This window comes from Myotis yumanensis, unplaced genomic scaffold (assembly GCF_028538775.1).
Source record: "Myotis yumanensis isolate MYYU_CA2020_CCGP unplaced genomic scaffold, mMyoYum1.0.hap1 SCAF_2, whole genome shotgun sequence".
Lineage (NCBI taxonomy): Eukaryota > Metazoa > Chordata > Mammalia > Chiroptera > Vespertilionidae > Myotis > Myotis yumanensis.
In genome coordinates, this window is record NW_027223753.1 from 35947557 (window position 1) to 35965559 (window position 18003).

Genomic DNA, 18003 nt, shown 5'->3' on the forward strand with positions numbered 1-18003 from the left:
TGCTTCATTGGTGGAGATTTCCTGGAAGTTTTAGGATATCTTTTCTTTAATTTTTCCTAGACACTCTGATTTTACTTAGGTCTCTCACCTTTGCTTTCCCTCCATCCCCCACCGCAACAGTAACGTGCTCCAGGCTCACTTTGCTCTAGTGTCAAGGAGATCTGTCTGCCACCAGAACTATGATTCCCAGAATTCCTGGTGCTCCCCACGATCTTGGTTTTCCCTTCCTGCTCTGTCTCCATCCCATGGCCTCCCACTCTGCCAAGCTCTCCCTCTCTGCTCTCCGTCTGGTGGCTTGGGGAGCCAATTTACCCAAGCCGTTCCGCTCTCCGCCAGCTCTCCCCCTCTGCTCCCCCCACCCCCCCGCGCCTGTGTATGCAAATTAACCGGCGTGATGGTCAATTTACATGTTTCTGTTATTATATAGGATATATGAACAAATAACTTATTATGATTGAATAAACAGACTTTATTAGTACTTCATATACCCAAAGATATTTCCCTCGTAGATCCAGTAGGGTAGAGGTTTGTTTACTGGCTCAGGGCAGAATGGGAAAAAGTAGGCTAGGTTAGTCAGGATATTAGAATATTGAATTTTCAGCTGGAAGGGATAATTTTGTCCAAGCCTCCAATTTATTTTTAAATTATTATAAAAAACACATAATATTAAAATTACCAACTGAACTATTTTTAAATTCAGTAGTGTTAAGTATATTTGCTATACTGCAGCAATCTCTAGAACTTTATCTCATGACACTGAAACTCTATACCAGTTAAACACTAATTCCCCCTACTCCTTCTCCCCAGCTCATTTCTATGATTTTGATTACTTTATTATTTACTTTTATTTATAAGTTTTATTTATTTTTGTTAATTCTCATCCAAGGACATTTTTTGCATTGGTTTCTAGAGAGAGTGGAAGGGAGGGAGGAACGGGGGCAGAGAGAGACAGAGAGAGAGAGAGGAAGGAAGGAAGGAAGGAAGGGAGGGAGGGAGGGAGGGAGGGAGAGAGAGAGAGAGAGAGAGAGAGAGAAACATCAGTGTGTCATCAATTGGTTGCCTCCTGCATGTGCCAGCCAGGGATCTAACCCACAACCCCGGTACGAGCCCTTGACCAGGAATCAAACCCACAACCTTCCAGTGCACTGGAGGATGCTCTAATTAGCTGAGTCACCCAGGCTGTTTTATTCTTTTTTTTTTTTTAATATTTTTTTATTGATTTCAGAGAGGAAGGGAGAGGGAGAGAGAGAGATAGAAACATCAATGATGAGAATCATTGATCAGCTGCCTCCTGCACGCCCACTGCTGGGAATCAAGCCCGCAACCTGGGCATGTGCCCCTAACTGCAATTGAACCCGGGACCCTTCAGTCTGCAGCCAGCCTGTTTTATTCTTAATCTCAAGGTGCAACCCTTTTAGGTCCCAGTCAAAACATGAAAGTCCTCAAAGTTGGTGGGCCAAGGTCTCCAACTTTTGGCCTTACAAGGCTGTTTGTTTGTTTGTTTAATTTATAAACAACAGAAATTTATTTCTCACAGTTCTAGAGGATAGGAAGTCCAAGATCAAGGTGCCTGCAGATTCAGTGTCTAGTGAGGATGTGTTTCCTGGTAGATGAGCATCTTCTCATTGAATCCACTTGTGGTAGAGGGGTGAGAAAGCTCTTTGGGGTCATATATATATATATAAAATTTTCCTTTTTATTGAGTTTGTTGGGGTGACATTGGTTAACCAAAATTATACAGGTTTCAGGTGCACAATTCCATTACACATCATCTGGATACTGAATTGTGTGTTCACTATCCCAAGTCAACTCTCTGTCCATCACCATTTATCCCCCCTATATTTTTATTTTTAAATAGACTATTTTTAGAGCAGTTTTAGGTTCACAGGAAAATTGAGTGGAAAGTACATAGGGGTTCTTATATACCGCCTGCCCACACATACTGACAAAGCTTTTGAGTAATTGCTTAGTCACAATTCCTCTCATGGAATTTACAATTCTGCTAGAAGAATAGTGGCCCTGAGTACCAGGCTTATCTTCTGGATGTTTGTCTTCTCCTAGAGCTTGCCCTGTTAATTCTTTATTACCTTGCTTTTTTTTTTTCCTGATAGCTTCAGCCAGTTGTTTTTAAATAATTGTTCCAGCTTTTCTAGTTCTCAGTGGAAAAGTAAGCTTAGCTATTATAGAACACAGTTATTCCCTTTGTTATAAATTGCTATGAGTAGATTGCATATTCAGAAAGGATAGAAGGGTGACTCTATTAAGGAAATGCACAATTAATAACCTCTTATTAGCATCATGGTTTAAAATTTTACTTTCAATATTCTAGAGCTATATTGTAGAAATTACTATTTTAATTTTTATAATTATTTATTTCAGCTCGTGATGCTGATGAACGAGAGAAGTGGATCCATGCCTTAGAAGAAACAATTCTTCGGCATACTCTTCAGCTTCAAGTAAGAGCCTTTACATGGCTTGTGGATAGTTCATTTGTTTTTGTTTTCTGTTTTCTTAAATAACTGTGATATGATGTAATGAAAAGTTTTCATTTCTGAGTCACTTATTCTTGCATTTACAGTGTTATAATATACTAGTGGCCCAGTGCACGGATTCATGCACATTGAAAAGAAATTAAGTAGAAGAAATATTTTAATATCGCTTTTCGCCCTTTCTTTATAATAGAAGTATCAGAGATTAAAGAAAATTAGTGAAATGTATATGAAAATAATGTATAAATCGATTAATAAATAAACAATAACAATATGATATAACAACAACAAAGACATGATATAAAAACAACAAAAATATGATGTAAAATCATTGATAAGAACAATGACTGGTAAATTGATTAAACTTATTCTAATATCTCCCTGTATGCCACATTAAGAGTAAAAACACTTTCAGAGTGCTTGACTAATTTCCCTTGTGATGAAGTATGTATTTACAACTTTAACGTCACACGTTCTTCGAACTCAAGAGAAAGCAACATATAACTGACCATGTCCGAAAACAGGTTCAGGTAGGAATATTCCTACTCTGTCTAGAGTTTGTCCTTGTGATTTATTAATAGTCATTACAAATGCTGGCATCACGGGAAACTGTCATCGAATTAATTTAAATGGGAGGCCAGTGTCAGACGGGGACAAATATTGCGCATGTGGGAGCCAACGTTTATTTTTAAATTGCCAGTGCGCGTCATATGTACCAGCCGGTCGGTTGGATGGGTGGTCAGACAGACAGATGGTTGGTCACTTAGCCTTTTATATTAATGTATAGTAAAGTTGTCATTTTCTTGTGCTTTCTGTAGGGTAAGATACTGATTTTTGTTTAGAAACAAGACAATGCAAGGCAATGTTGAAGGGAAATGCTATGTTAAAATGTGCCAGATTCCTTTTTTAAATTTAGTATCTATAGTTGGTTATTGATATAACCAAATTACATAAAAAGCATTGACAACAGGTACATGCTAAGAAGTTGACCTACATTTTTTGTTAATGGATTTGGCAATTACCATATATGTTGGATAGTACTCTTTGAGATGAAAGGGAAATAAAAATCCCAAACTGGTTAAGAAAAAAGCAAATCTGGCTTAAGTGTGGTTTGTTTTGATTTACAGGATTGAATTATAGAAAACTGAATTCTTATGACCCTTCCTCTCTACTTATCTTTGTCCCATACCAGGAATTGGCTTGAAAAGACAAGGTAGAATAGGGCATCCTACAACATGGGGAGCTCCCCATCACTTGAAAGTATTCAAATAGAAGCTTAAAAAACATTATTCCAAGATACGATTATTAAGAGATTAAGAAATGAATATGAGCTGAACTAGGAGATCTACAAATTACTGTATTAGCTATGCTTTTTATTTACTTATTTTATTATTATTTTTATGATGATGATGAAAAACATATATAATTTTTCCATCTTTTTTTCCCCATTATAGTTCACATTCAATATTATTATGAATTAGTTTCAGGTACACAACATAGTGGTTAGACAATCATATACTTTACAGAGTGGTCCCCCTAATATTTCAAGTATCCCCCCCCCCGCCCATACATAGCTATTACAATATATATATATATATTTTTTCCTCTGGCCACTCCCACCCCCCAGTACATGCCCTCATCCCCCTAGTGACTGTGTCCATTGGTAATGCTTATATGCATGCATACAAGTCCTTTGGTTGATCTTTAACACCCCCTCCCCGCCCCCCCGCCCTTCCCTCTGAGGTTTGAGTCAGAAGGATGCTTCTCTGTCTCAACATAAAGCTTTATGAGCTTTTGATAAGAAGATAGCTTATGTGTCTTTGGGAATAACAGGAAGAAAAAGATAACTTTGAGAAGTCTTAGACTCTGATAGTTTTCATATTTTAAAATACATATGATACAAAATAATTCTTTTTTTAAAAATTTGATTTCAGAGAGGAAGGGAGAGGGATAGTGAGATAGAAACATCAATGATGAGAGAGAATCATCAATCGGCTGCCTCCTGTACGCCCCCTACTGGGGATCAAGCCTACAACCCAGGCATGTGCCCTTGGCCCACAACCCAGGCATGTGCCCTTGGCCAGAATCGAGCCTGAGACCCGTCAGTCCGCAGGCTGACGCTCTAGCCACTAAGCCAAACCAGCTAGGGCCAAAATAATTCTTTATATATTTTTTCTAAAGTTAAGCATGCAGAGTATAGGACCTTTAGAAATTTGTAATTAACTGTTAATTTGATTGACAAAAAGGTAAAGATTCTCTTCTTACAGATAGTGAAGTGTGATGAAGAACCTGACTTTGGTGCCAACTCTTGACATTGAACTTATTCTCTCTCAGTTCAAGTGTCCCCATCTATAAAACAAGGAAAATAAAATACCTACTTTATAGGGTTGTTTTGACAATTAAATGAGTTAAATGCACATTTGTTGAAACAATGCCTAGCTGTCATAAGAACTTGATAAATGTTAATTGCATCACTAATACAACAATTACTCTCAACATTTCCCCTCCCAGAACTTGGCCTTTTAAATAGTGCTCAATAATGCTTAGTTAAATGAAGAAATAATTGAAGAAATTTAGGAGCAAGCAGATGATGTATGGATTGTTGTCTATTGAGTACTTTGAAATGTATAACATACTATTAGGCTCTGTGGAGTAGGCATTCATAGAGTTTTCTTCCATATGTGTGTGGGAAAGGGTATTTGCATTTCTTATTTTTTCATTGAGTTTCATCTCTATGTTAGCCATTAAGCTATACTGTTTTTTGCCTTGTCTTTACTAAGAACTCCACCGCCTCCATAATATTGAATTTAAAAGTGTTTTCTCTTTAACTATAATTTTCTTAACTTCAGCCTCGTCTACCACTTTACTTCTGCACTTTTCTTCTCTTGTTTTAGTCTGAACTCTACTTCTCCATTTTTCCTTGGCCATTTAGTACCTTTCAGTTTTAGTTATTTCACTCCTGTGTGAGCTTATGATCAGTTTCTTCAGTATTGATCTTACTATCACCCTAAGAATTTCTTATCACTGGACTTTTGTTTGTTTGTTTTTTTGTTAATCCTCACCTGAGGATATTTTTCCATTGATTTTTAGAGAAAGTGGAAGGGAGGGAAGGAAGCCCAGAATTCCAGTGTTTAAAGTATTCATATATAATAAAAGGCTAATATGCAAATCGACCGAACAGTGGAACTACCAGTTGCTATGACATGCACTGACCACCAGGGAACAGATGCTCAATGCAGGAGCTGCCCCCTGGTAGTCAGTGCGCTCCCACAGGGGGAGTGCTACTCAGCCAGAAGCCGGGCTCATGGCTGGTGAGCGCAGCAGTGGTGGCGGGAGCGTCTCCCACCTCCATGGCAGCGCTAAGGATGTCCAATTGCAAGCTTAAGCCATCAGTCTGACATCCCCCAAGGGCTCCCAGACTGCGAGAGGGCACAGGCCGGCCTGAGGGACACCCCTCCCCGCAAAGTGCATGTATTTCTTGCATCGGGCCTCTAGTTAAATCATAATGTTATTTAATGTGGCAAACCTAAATCTAGGTATAGACTTCTTAGGTTTAAAATGTTACAGAACTAACTATACCTCCAAAAGAAAATTGCAAATTATATATAAACAAAACAATAAAATCCAAATTAACATTCATTTAATGTGATGAATGATAGTGCCTTGCTAAAAGTGCATTACTGCTTACAATGTGAAGATGGTTCTGACAGGGTATAGATTCTTTTTAAGTTTGGCATGCATACACTACTGTGTGGAATAAGATAATTCTGTCATCTCACCACTTTCTTTTCTGACTGCTGGGAAACCTTCATTTGAACAGCATGTGCCAGGAGGTCAGTTGGATCTTACTTCACATATATGTAATTTACATGATAAAGGCTCTTCTGTGATAAGTAGTGTTAAGTGGTTGGTGCCAACTTGATTATAAACAAAAACATGGGCACTGAAATAGCTTGGTAGCATTTGTACTTAACATTGTTAACTGAGCTGATTCAGTGTGTGGTCCCTGACTTATGATGGTTCAATTTACCCAAGAAACTTTACTTTGAATTTTGCTCTTTTCTCCTGCTAGCAGTGTGTGGTACAATACTATTGTGATGCTGGATAGTGGCAGTGAGCTGCAGCTCCCAGGCAGCCATGAGTTCGTGAGGATCAACAACAGACACTCTATAGCAGTGGTTCTCAACCTGGGGGTTGAACGACCCTTTCACAGGGGTCACCTGAGACCATCGGAAAACACATATATAATTACATATTGTTTTTGTGATTAATCACTATGCTTTAATTATGTTCAATTTGTAACTATGAAAATACATCCTGCATATCAGATATTTACATTATGATTCATAACAGTAGCAAAATTACAGTTATGAAGTAGCAACAAAAATAATTTTATGGTTGGGGGTCACCACAACATGAGGAACTGTATTAAAGGGTCACGGCATTAGGAAGGTTGAGAACCACTGCTCTATAGTATACTCATTGTGTTAGGATATTTTGCCCAACTGTAGGCTAATATAAGTGTTCTCAGTATGTTTAAAGTAGGCTAGGCTAAGCTATGATGTTCTATAAGTCAGGTTTATTAAATGCATTTTCAACTTGATATTTTCAATGTATGATAAGTTTATTATAAGTTGAGGAACATCTTACTAATTTTTATAGTTATCAGAAATGAAAACACAGAAGATTGTGGTAGAGACTTTTTAGATCTCAGTTTGAAAACACTGATGTAGATGTCTAATTGAGTAGTATAGACCTTTAAGATTTTTACTTTTATGCTGTAAGTGAAATGCTATTTAAAATTTTTTTATACTAAATGGCTTCTGTAATTATTCTTTGGGTCAAGAAATTGGGCTATAATTGTCCCAAATACTAGTAAATAAGTTTATGTAGGCCACTGTAAATTGTATCTTAGGTGGCTATTAAATTGGAATTTTATTGCTACTGTCTTGTAATTTTATAGTTTTTGCTCTTTACTATTTGTTCACTATCCATTGGCTTTGATCTCAAGTCCCTAGAGAGCAAGGGCATGATACCTTGTATAAGAATATGGCTGAGGGGAATAGGGAGCACTAGTAGAAATCTCATCAGAAATGCCATTGAAACTGTAGATAAAAACATCATTATCCATAAAGGAGATGTGATAGACTTCAGATTTCAAATCATTATCAAGGCTGGAAAAACAATAGAGCCATTCTGAAACTTTAACAAAATGAAATACTTCTGTATGATAATTATATCTGTCAAACTTTTATTATAGACAAACACAAATTTAGTATTTAGTGTGCAGTTTAGCAGACTAGCTAAGAAATTAGTCATTAGTATTAGGACCTTGATTCTACCTTCTTTTCTATAATGCTGTTTGTCTAACTGAGTAACTAAGATTAATAAAAAAAATGTTTAGTATTCTTCGTGGGTGTTGCGCTACTTCACTGAAGATTAGCTTTTTAAAAAAATATATTTTTATTGATTTCAGAGAAGGGAGAGGGAGAGAGAAATAGAAACATCAATGATGAGAGATGCCAGAGCTGACCAGCAGACCCTGAGCGACAAATGAATGGATTACTCTGACACAACATTTGCTGTGAAAGAGAGGGCTAAGGGACTCCCTGGCTAAAGGAACCAGACAGCCCTGATTGCCTGCCTCATTAGGCTTTTATTGTAGCAGCAGTTTGAGATAAAGTTTATTTTTTAGATACAATCAGTAGGGTAAGTAATATTGGGAGGGCACATGTGTTTGTAGTGTCCTTTAAGCAAGGACACCCAAAGATTAAGCATAAGGATTCTTATAAACCCCTGGGGGTCTGCACATGCACAGACTTGTTTGGAAAGGTCAAGGAATAATTAGGGGTGCCAACTTTGGCACTCCCCTAAGTCGGAATTCTGATAAACAGGGTGGGTGGTCTTCTGCACACTTCCCTTTTCTGGGAATGTCCTTACAAACTTTCCAACCAAGTCTCATGCTTCCCCACAGAGAGAGAATTACTGATAGGCTGCCTCCTGCATGCCCCACCCTGGAGATCGAGCCCACAACCCAGGTATGTGCCCTTGACCAAAATCAGACCCAGGACCCTTCAGTCCACGGGCTGACACTCTATCCACTGAGCCAAACCAACTAGGGCTGAAGATTAGCTTTTGAACATATATTTCCAATTTTTCAATATGCACATATCTGTTTAGTACCATTGTAGTGTTTCCCTGGCCTCAGTTATTTTTGTATCATGTGGAAAAATAGATATGTTTTGTTTTTCTCCCTTGAGGCTCTTTGTGTCCCAAAGGAAATGACTACAATATAGATGTGTCATCTCTTTCATAGGTAAAGGGGTTTGGCGATGTAGCCAGTTATTTGGATCTACTATAAAAAGGAAAATTCTTCTAAAGGCTATTGCCAATGTTGTTATTACTGAGGGCAGTAAAATTTATGACTCCTAAATTATAACTTAGTAGTCTAGGATTCACTTTTTAAATTAATTCTATTGTACTGGTAGTGGACCACCTATCTCAAACATTGGGAAACAGCTACACAGATGGCACAGTTTTATAGAAGCTAAAGGTTATTTCTTTAACTGCCAGAAATTTATTTTAACTGTGTCTTTCTATGGGAATCTCTTAGGACTTATATATTTTCTTACCTTCTCTTTATAAAAATAAAGTGCATGCTCAATTCAGAACATAAAGAGAATATGTTTCAGAAAAGTTATTTATTTGGTAAATATTTATCAAACACTTCATGTGTTCCATGCACTATTATAGTTGTATAGGATATCACTGTGAGTAAACGACATATTGTCCTTGCCTTCACAGAACTCAGTCTAGTATAGAGAATAAAGATAATAATGAGGATTGAATTTTTAAAGACCATAATAATGACATAAGTTGTGCTTTTTAAAATTGTTAAACTATGTGGAAATATATAAAATAAAAGCAGTAGCTTTTCCCACACCCTTTTTTTAGAGATGAATGCATAGTTTTCATTTAACTTCCTAATTCTAATGTGAAGTTAGAATGCATAAAAGCTAGAGCATTTACAATGAAGAGTATGCAGTACAAAGCCATTTCACTCATCTTATGGCAAGGAGCTGTGTACTTCTAACGAAATTTGTCAACTCATGTGCTTTTAATGAAATCTATAAGTTGTTTCAGAAGAAAGTTAAATGACTAATGCAGATTTTACTTGTAGGGGCAATAGTACCTATCTAATTTTTTAAATTGAGTGGTGCTGAAAGGTTCACATAGAAAAACATCGGCCTCTACACTTTCTTTGTTCTGCTTGCCAGACTAGCCATTTTCAACCTTTTTATGCAGCTCTTTTTATAGCATGGTACCTGGAATTTCAGTCATGAAACAGACATGTATTAGGTATGCTAAAGATACAGTGGTAAACAAGGCAATACTGTATACTATCATAGCTATTGTGTGGTGTTTATTTCTAACTTTGAACAAATATTTCTTTTTGTTTCGATAATGTATTGAGAATTGTAAATAATTTACAAACTTTTGGAACATGGTGGCCTTGATCATAAGGTAGGGACTGCTTCTACCACATGCTAAGTAGTTTATTTGTTCCATTTGGCCAAAGTTTCTATATGGAAACTTCTTGGCTGACTTTAATTTTCAGATTTCTGGTTATTGATCAGACAAAATAGTGGAGCTGCATATACTGCTTCCAAGAGTTGTCATTTTTCTATGAAGTATTTTTAAAATATATTTTTATTGATTTCAGCGAGGAAGGGAGAGGAAAAGAAAGATAGAAACATCAATAATGAGGGAGAATCATTGATTGGCTGCCTCCTGCACACCCCCTACTGGGGATTAGGCTCACAACCCTGACATGTGCCCTGACCAGGAATTGAACCATGACCTCCTGGTTCATAGATCGATGCTCAACCACTGGACCACACTGACCAGAGGCAAGAGTTGTCTTTTAATGTTACCTGCTCCAACCATTTGGCCTGAGTTGCTAGGCAAATTCCTAGGGAAACTATGATTTTTTTAAAACCTATTTTTTCTTTTTTTCTCTCCTATTTCTATCATAAATACTTGTCATCTATGTCTAAGATGACGTAAGAGGAGGATGTGATTTTAGGTAAACATTAGTAGACTCTCTGGCAGAAATAATATTTTTGAAAGTAGTACATAATACATGAATTCTGTATAAAATGTTCTTTGCATCTTTAAAGCTATAGGTAAAATTGGCCTATTTTTTACTCAATAGACTTCTTGTCATATTAAATACCCCTTCATTCTGAATCTTAGTGTTTGTATTTTTCTTAGATTATTTTATGTAAAACAGTCTGCATCTGATGAGATGCAGAGGGAAATTTAGAATTTCGTGAGTTTTTTTTTTTAGTTTTTCTTGTTTTGTATTTCTAGTTTTATTGAGAAATAATTGACATACATTACTATATAAGTTTAAGGTGGGTGTACAGTATGATTTTTTTTTGTACTTGATCACCATAGTCTGTTCTTCATCTTGAACAACAATAAAAATAAATGCCAGTTTAATTTAATCATTTGGTTATGTAATTCAAAAATAAGTATTGAAGATCCTTTGATAGATGGGTGGATAATCAGTTGTCATATATGGGTTTAAGGCATTGGTCACTTAACTTTCTTCTAAAATAACTTGTAGATTTCTTGAAAAACACGGAGTTCCAAAATTTGCTTATAAGTCCTACAGTTTCTTGGAATAAAATCAGTAAAGTTGACTTGTATTGTGTAATTACTCTTCATTATAAATGCTACATCTTTTATGTACACTAACTTTACACAAGGATTAGGAAAATGAGAACTATATATCTATAACAAATAGTTACCTCTAGTATGAAACTGTGGACTATAACTGTGACCTCTTTAAATATATATGCAATTGAAGAAAACTCATTAAGAGACTGTCATAAATCATATTCTCAATTGCCATTACCCTTAATCTTAACACTTAAACCTATCAATAAAAAACTGATGATAATTGTATCTAAATTATCCAATTAAATTTTTACTCAACTATTTACATCAAACTGTCAAAATGCAGTGCATTAGATTTAGAAACTAGTGACCTATGATGATGGTGATGGGAAACTTGGAGGATACTTGAACAAAAAATAACACTTGGGAAGACACTGTTAAATACAAAGTCCTTGATGACCCACCCCATAGGTCTTTTTGTCTAGTTGGGGAGATAAAGCCTAAGCACATGAAAGAACTGCTAAGCAAGAGTTATATAAATAAGTACTCTGTCTCTTACATAAGGGTCAAACAGTACAATACAAGACAGAATTAGAGAGGTAGGCTTTTTTCCCCTGGCCCGGAGAACTGTGTGATCAGCTAATATTGAATTAAGTCCTTTGACCTGCTCAGGTACAAAATTAGCTGCAAGAAAAGCAGATACTAAAAAAAATTTAAAAGGGTGTCATTGTAAGTTGTTGGATATTAACCATGTCCATCTGGCAAAATGAATGTTTTTTTTCCTACATCACTGTTTATAGTTTAATATTTATCATAGAATTATTTATTTTCAGAATCTATTCCCATATGAAATCCAGGCATTTAGCTAAATAACTGAGGATATGATGTTTAACAAAATCAGATACGTGGATCCTTGCCCTATTGAGCTTACAGTCTGGTAGTGAATAAACATTTATCAAAGAATAATGGAAGTAAAATAACCTGATTAAAAATGGGCATTAAATCTGAATAGACATTTTTTTCAGAGAAGACATACAGATAGCCACCAGATACATGAGAAGATGCGCAACATTGTTCAAGATCTGGGAAATGCAAATCCGAACCACAGTGAGAGATCAATTCACACTTGTTAGCATGGTTAGAATTATTTAAAAACAAGAAATAACAACTGTGGGTGAAGATGTGGAGATAAGGGATCTCTTGTGCACTCTTGTGCAACCACTATGGAAAACAGTATGGCGGTTCCTTAAAAATTAAATATAGAACCTCCATATGATTCAATAATTTCACTTCTGGGTATTTGTCTGAAGAAAACAAAAACACTAATTCAAAAAATGGACCCCCATGTTCATTGCAGCATTATTTACAATAGCCAAGATATGGAAACAACCTAAGTGTCTATTGATGGATGAATGGATAAAGAAATTGTAATGCGCGCGCGCGCACACACACACACACACAATATAGAATATTATTCAACCACAAAAAAGAATGAAATCTTGTCATCTGAGACAACATGGATGGACCTGGAGGGCATTATGCTAAGTGAAATAAGTCACAGAGATAGACAAGCTCATAGATACAGAAAATAAATTGGTGGTTGCAAGAGATGGGAGTGGGGGCAGGTGGGAGAAATGTGTGAAATGTTTTCTGTTTTTTAGTTTAAGTAAATTGAACAAAAATTTTTTTTAAAGAATAATGCAAATAGAAAGCAGAACAGTGTTTGGAGGGGTTGACTGCTTAAGGAGCACTGGGAAATTTTATGATGATGGGAATGTTCTATGTCTGTCTTGATGGTTACATGTGTGCATATACTTATGAAAATATATTGAATTGTACATCTAAAATGGATGCATTTTATTGTATGCAAATTCAATGAAGTTAAAAAGGAATAACTCAAATGCATGTAAAATAGCTGTGATAAGTTTCACATAGGAGAGTTGCTTGGGCTATGAGAACATAATAGGAAGAATTCACATAGGCAGGGAGATGATGAGTAGAAGTAAATTAAGTGAAGGTTGGGATTGTTGTCAAGGGGAAAGTGTAAAAGACAGAATAAAAGCATGTGCCAAGGTCCTGAGGTTGGAAGGTTTGTGGCAAGTTGTGGAAACTTGAAAAGGGTCATTGTGTGAAGTACAGAAAATGAGGGAGTAGAGCCCTAGTCGATTTGGCTCAGCAGATAGATAGAGCATCAGCCCACAGACTGGAGAGTCCTGGGTTCGATGCTCATCAAGGGCACATACCTGGGTTACAGGTTCCCCGGCCAGGTGCATGCAGGAAGCAACCAATGTGTGTGTGTCTCTCTCGCAACCAATGTGTGTGTGTCTCTCTCTCCCGTTCCCTTCCACTCTCTCTAAAATCAGCGGCGGGGGGGGGGGGGGGGGGGGATATCTTTGGGTGAGGAATTACAAAATGAGGGAGTGGAAGGTATAAGATGGAGCAGGCGGGCAGGAGGGGCTAAAACTTGTAGGCCATTATTAAAGACTGACCTGTATCCTAAGCACAGTGAGAAGCAGTTGAAGTTCTTTAATGGGGTGGGGGAGAGGGGTTAGGGTGTTGGGGTGTTGAGGGTGTAATGAAATTGGAGGAGCTAGGGTAGATTCAGGAAGACTTTACTAAGATTATTGCAAGTGGCCTGGACCTGTAATTGTGAGGTGTTGATGGAGAGATGTAGACAGAACTGATAAAGTATTTAGGAGGTAAAAATGACAGAACTTGGTGATGGATTGAATGTGAAATGAGGAAGGCGGTAAGGGCTGCTTGGTGGATGGTAGTGGTTTTTGTTTACAGAGATAGGGAACTCTGGAAGAGGACCAGACTTTTGAGGACTGCATGCAGGAAGAAGTGCTTTTGATATTGAACATTTTGAAAAAACTTGCATAAAACAAACTGAAGGTATCTTTAACACAGAGTTCAGCAAGCATTTATTGAGCCTTTTGCGCAATCTGCGCTATGCTAGTTGTTGTAGGGGGTACCAGGAGAGCACAATTTATTAGACCCTTAGGAGTTTAATAGAGCTGCAGGTGTATATAAGCCATAAAGAGAAATAGAAAGAGCAGTGAAGAAGATTGTCCTCCAGGAAGTTAAGGATGTATGCCTGTGACTTCCTGCATTTTAGATGGATAATTTCCTATTGAGGTCTGAACTTTTGATCCAATTTGACGTTAAGACCTTTGGGTTCCTGAAGCATCTTCCTTCACAAGCCACCTCCATACCTCACGGAGCGTAGCACAGCAGCGGCCCACGATGCTCCCGGAGTTTTAAATAAAGCAGGCACCAGAGCTTGTTTATGATAGTGTCTCCTCCTCCCCTCTCTCCCTCCCCCCTTCAGCACTTCCCCGCAAGCCAAACAAACAACTTTCCGGAAGTAAGCGAAGGCAGTTATCGAGATGACACTTCGCCCCACAGCTGACAAAACATTTGGAGGTGGTAGGTGTGCTAGAACCACCGCCAAGTGGAGTGAAGCATGTTTACGTCTGTGACCGGGTCCTCGCGTAGGCGCCCTCTGTGGGAGTCGCCGGCCCAAGGCTGGGGAGCCTAGCGGAGCTCTCTCTCCCCGGCGATGCCCGCCTTTTCCTGGGGCGGCAGCTGCCAGTCGCGAGGCGTCGGCGTGGCAGCCCCTGGTCCGCCGGGTCTGGGCGGGGCCGGGGAGCCGAAAGCCCGGCCTTCCTGCGGGTGCCCACCCGCGGGTGGCCGGCGGTCCCGCCTCTCCCAAAATTGGCCTAACCAATCGTCAGCCTCTCACCTCCCTACAGCAGGTGACCCATGGCCAATCGCCAGGGGCCTCTTTGCCGGGAGCGGACTGGCCCAGCCAATCGGGGCGGCCCCTAGGCCGAGCGGGGTGGGACGGGGCAGGGGCAGGGTAGGGGGGAAGGGGTGTCCTGGGGGACCGGCTGGACCTGACCGCACTGACTGCGCCAAAGCCCTACGAGCCGCGCGGGGGGAGCAGAAGGGGTGCTCGGAAGCGGCCCCCGCTCCCTCCCCTGGAGGCACAGAGGGCGGGGGCCTTGGCGAATGGCTTTCTTGCTGGCCAGTTGCGGAGTGAGTAGACCGCGAGGGTCTGGGAGAGGGGCCGGCCCTCATCCCTGAGTCCCGGGGTCCCTGCTGTCTGACCGGGGCCGCAGTCGCCCTCTCCCTGCCTCCTCCCCGCCGCCCCTGGGGTGAGTAGGACGGCGTGGGCGTGGGCGTGCAGGCCCCTCTTCCCGGGAGCTCACTTCTTCGCCCGCAGGAGGTGGAGGCTGGGGCTCGGGGCCTCCTGTTCCACCGATTCGTTCGCCACCAAACCAGATTGGAGACTCTTCTCTCTTTCGATTCATGTTTTGGAACTCTGTTTTCCTTTCGAACGCTGTCTGAAGATACTTATTTTAAACACAAGAATTAAGCTTTCTCTTAATGTGGAAGCCTAATTTGACCAGTAGCCCATTAATAGAATCTCCAATTGCAGGCCATTTTCTGTTGTTGTTTTATTTTTGGCATTGTGTTCTTACCTGGCCCAGTTTTGGGGTTGTGTAATGATTATGGGTGTTATTTGTGAGTATGTGTGTGGGAGGAGGGAGGTGGTTTTATGCTTTTGGGGGAGCTTGTGCAAAAATTATTGAAAGCTTTGGAATAGTAGTGTGGGGCTAAGTTTAGCGTCTCAGCACCGCTTAGTTATGGAAAGTTGAGTATAATGAATAGACTAGGAAGCATGTTTGGAATCATGTATTTTTTTTGCAGCGTTCATACTCTATTTTGCTATGAATCAGTGAGATGTATTGAACTTCCTTTTGCTAATTTAAAGTAACATGGTTTTGTTTGTTAAATTGTTTACTTTTAGCTGTGCAGGAAATTAAAAACAAATCAAGTAATTACTTTCCTAATTTCGGTGGAGAAACTGGGAAGAATCTTACAATAGTAGTTGTAGTTTTAAGAGCTTTTGTAGTGGACTTTAAGTTGGAAATTCTCATCCGCTATCTGTGAATCACCATCTCTCAGTAGATTGCCTGCATTGAACTGAGTAGGTGATAAAGCCCTTTAATGAATAGTGTTAACATCTCTCATTTGCTTTTACTTAATTTTAATTTTTTTTCCACTTTTTGTGCAGTCCAGCAAGAGACAACTGAAATAAAGATACCATATTACCTCTTCTAGCACAGAAGAGATATAAACCACCAAAAATCAGAGTTTTGGCCTGCGAGGCTTAAATGGGAAATGAGAGGTAACAGAGAAGCTGGATCTGTTTCCAGACTGTCTTGAGTTTGGTTTTCACAGAGATGACATGATCACGTGCTCCTCAAGAAAACTAGGCTGCAGAGGTTATGGTCACATCCATTTTGATATTTCTAAAGTTCTGGATATTATGTGTTGTTGTTTTTTTAATGTGAAAGATTGTGTTTGGTGTAATAATCTAACCACTTAGCTATCCGCAATTGAAATGAAGATCAGCAGAGAATTTAGTACAATGTAAATTTAGTTTAGCCAGGAAAGAGCATTGTGATACTAACACATTCTGTTGATTGGAAAATCTGGCTGTTGTGTGGTTTGCAGTCTATTGCTTGAGAAAGAGGATATCAGACTTGTATTCTAAAAAGCAAATTCTAGAATGTCCCTGGAGATATGTCAAGTTCTATTAGTATCTAAACTAACTGATATTTATGGGGATTCTATAGAAGAAGACAGTTTTTATGATTATTGTAATATACTTAGCCTAAAATTATATTTAGGAAGATTTTTCAGTAAATATTTAAACAAAGATTACATTTGAAGGAATAGTTCTTAGGCTGAAAATACAGCTAAGCCAAGTATCTGTTTCTAAAAGTTCCACTACACACAGGCAATTTAAAGCTATTTTTCATCTCCCTTATTTTCCATGTCCATCTCTAGATCCTTTTAAATTTGCCTTACTAATATCTCTTGGATTTGGTCTCTTTTTTTCCCCATATGATATACTTTAATTCAAGCCCTCATCATCTATCACCTAGACTTCAGCAAAACTTTTTTTTTTTTACCTAGACTTTTGCCAAATCTCCTAACTGGTCTCTCAAGTCACTAGACTCCCTCTCCTCATACTCTTTATCCAAAATCATATCCAGTTGAATCACTCTTGTGCTTAACAATGTTTTGGGTTTCTCTTGCCAAAGTCCAGCTGTGTGGCATGTCCTTCAAGGCCCTTCTCAACCTAGTTCTAATTTTCTCTCTCGAGTCTGGACTCGGCTGCAGGTACTCTACCCAAGACATCTACTCTAGCACTGTGAACTGTTAATCGTTTAGAACATGCCAAAGCCTTTCATAGCTCTTTTGTCTTTTCACAGCCTTTCCCTTCTGCTTAGAATTATAATTGCACAGAATTATGTCAAGTGATAAAATCTCCAGTTCTTCCTTTAACACACAGCTTGTGTGTTACTTTTTCTTTTTTTTTGTCAGGCAGAGCAAGTTAGAATTACTCTTGACCTTTGTGTGCTACAACAGCACTTACTCATATCTCCATATTACATCCTTCAGTAGATTGCATTCTACATTTTTTGTTCACATATCTGATACTTACACTCCAATCTCCTAGGGACCAGAGGTCCTTATTCCTCTTTGTATCCCCATGGCCTTTGTCCTTAGTCCAGTGCTTGGCACATAGTGCTCAGTGCTTTTTAAATGATCAAAATATGTAACTTTATTTCCTCAGTGTGCAAACCTTTGGCTCAGTTGTACTAGAATTAGGTTTATGCCTGTAAGTTAGAAATGTTTCCTAAGTCACCCTTCCTCTCCCTTCTTCTCTGAAATCAATAAAAATATATTTAAAAAAAAAAAAGATGTTTCCTAAGTCACCAAGCTCCCTAGTGGCTGCAGCACCTGAGAG

General features: G+C 38.7%; 1 protein-coding gene across 7 annotated transcripts in view; it reads left to right on the top strand.

Annotated features, from left to right (window-relative positions):
* The window catches only part of OSBPL9 (oxysterol binding protein like 9), a 130325-nt gene that overhangs the window by 63510 nt on the left and 48812 nt on the right, over nucleotides 1-18003 (top strand). For 6 of the 7 annotated variants that reach the window (XM_070405105.1, XM_070405109.1, XM_070405103.1 and 3 more), the window contains exon 4: nucleotides 2380-2456. In XM_070405105.1, the coding sequence (XP_070261206.1) occupies nucleotides 2380-2456 (77 nt within the window). Of the gene's footprint in view, nucleotides 1-2379; nucleotides 2457-15045; nucleotides 15216-18003 lie in introns of those variants that run through there. The other variant, XM_070405110.1, reaches the window with a different exon arrangement.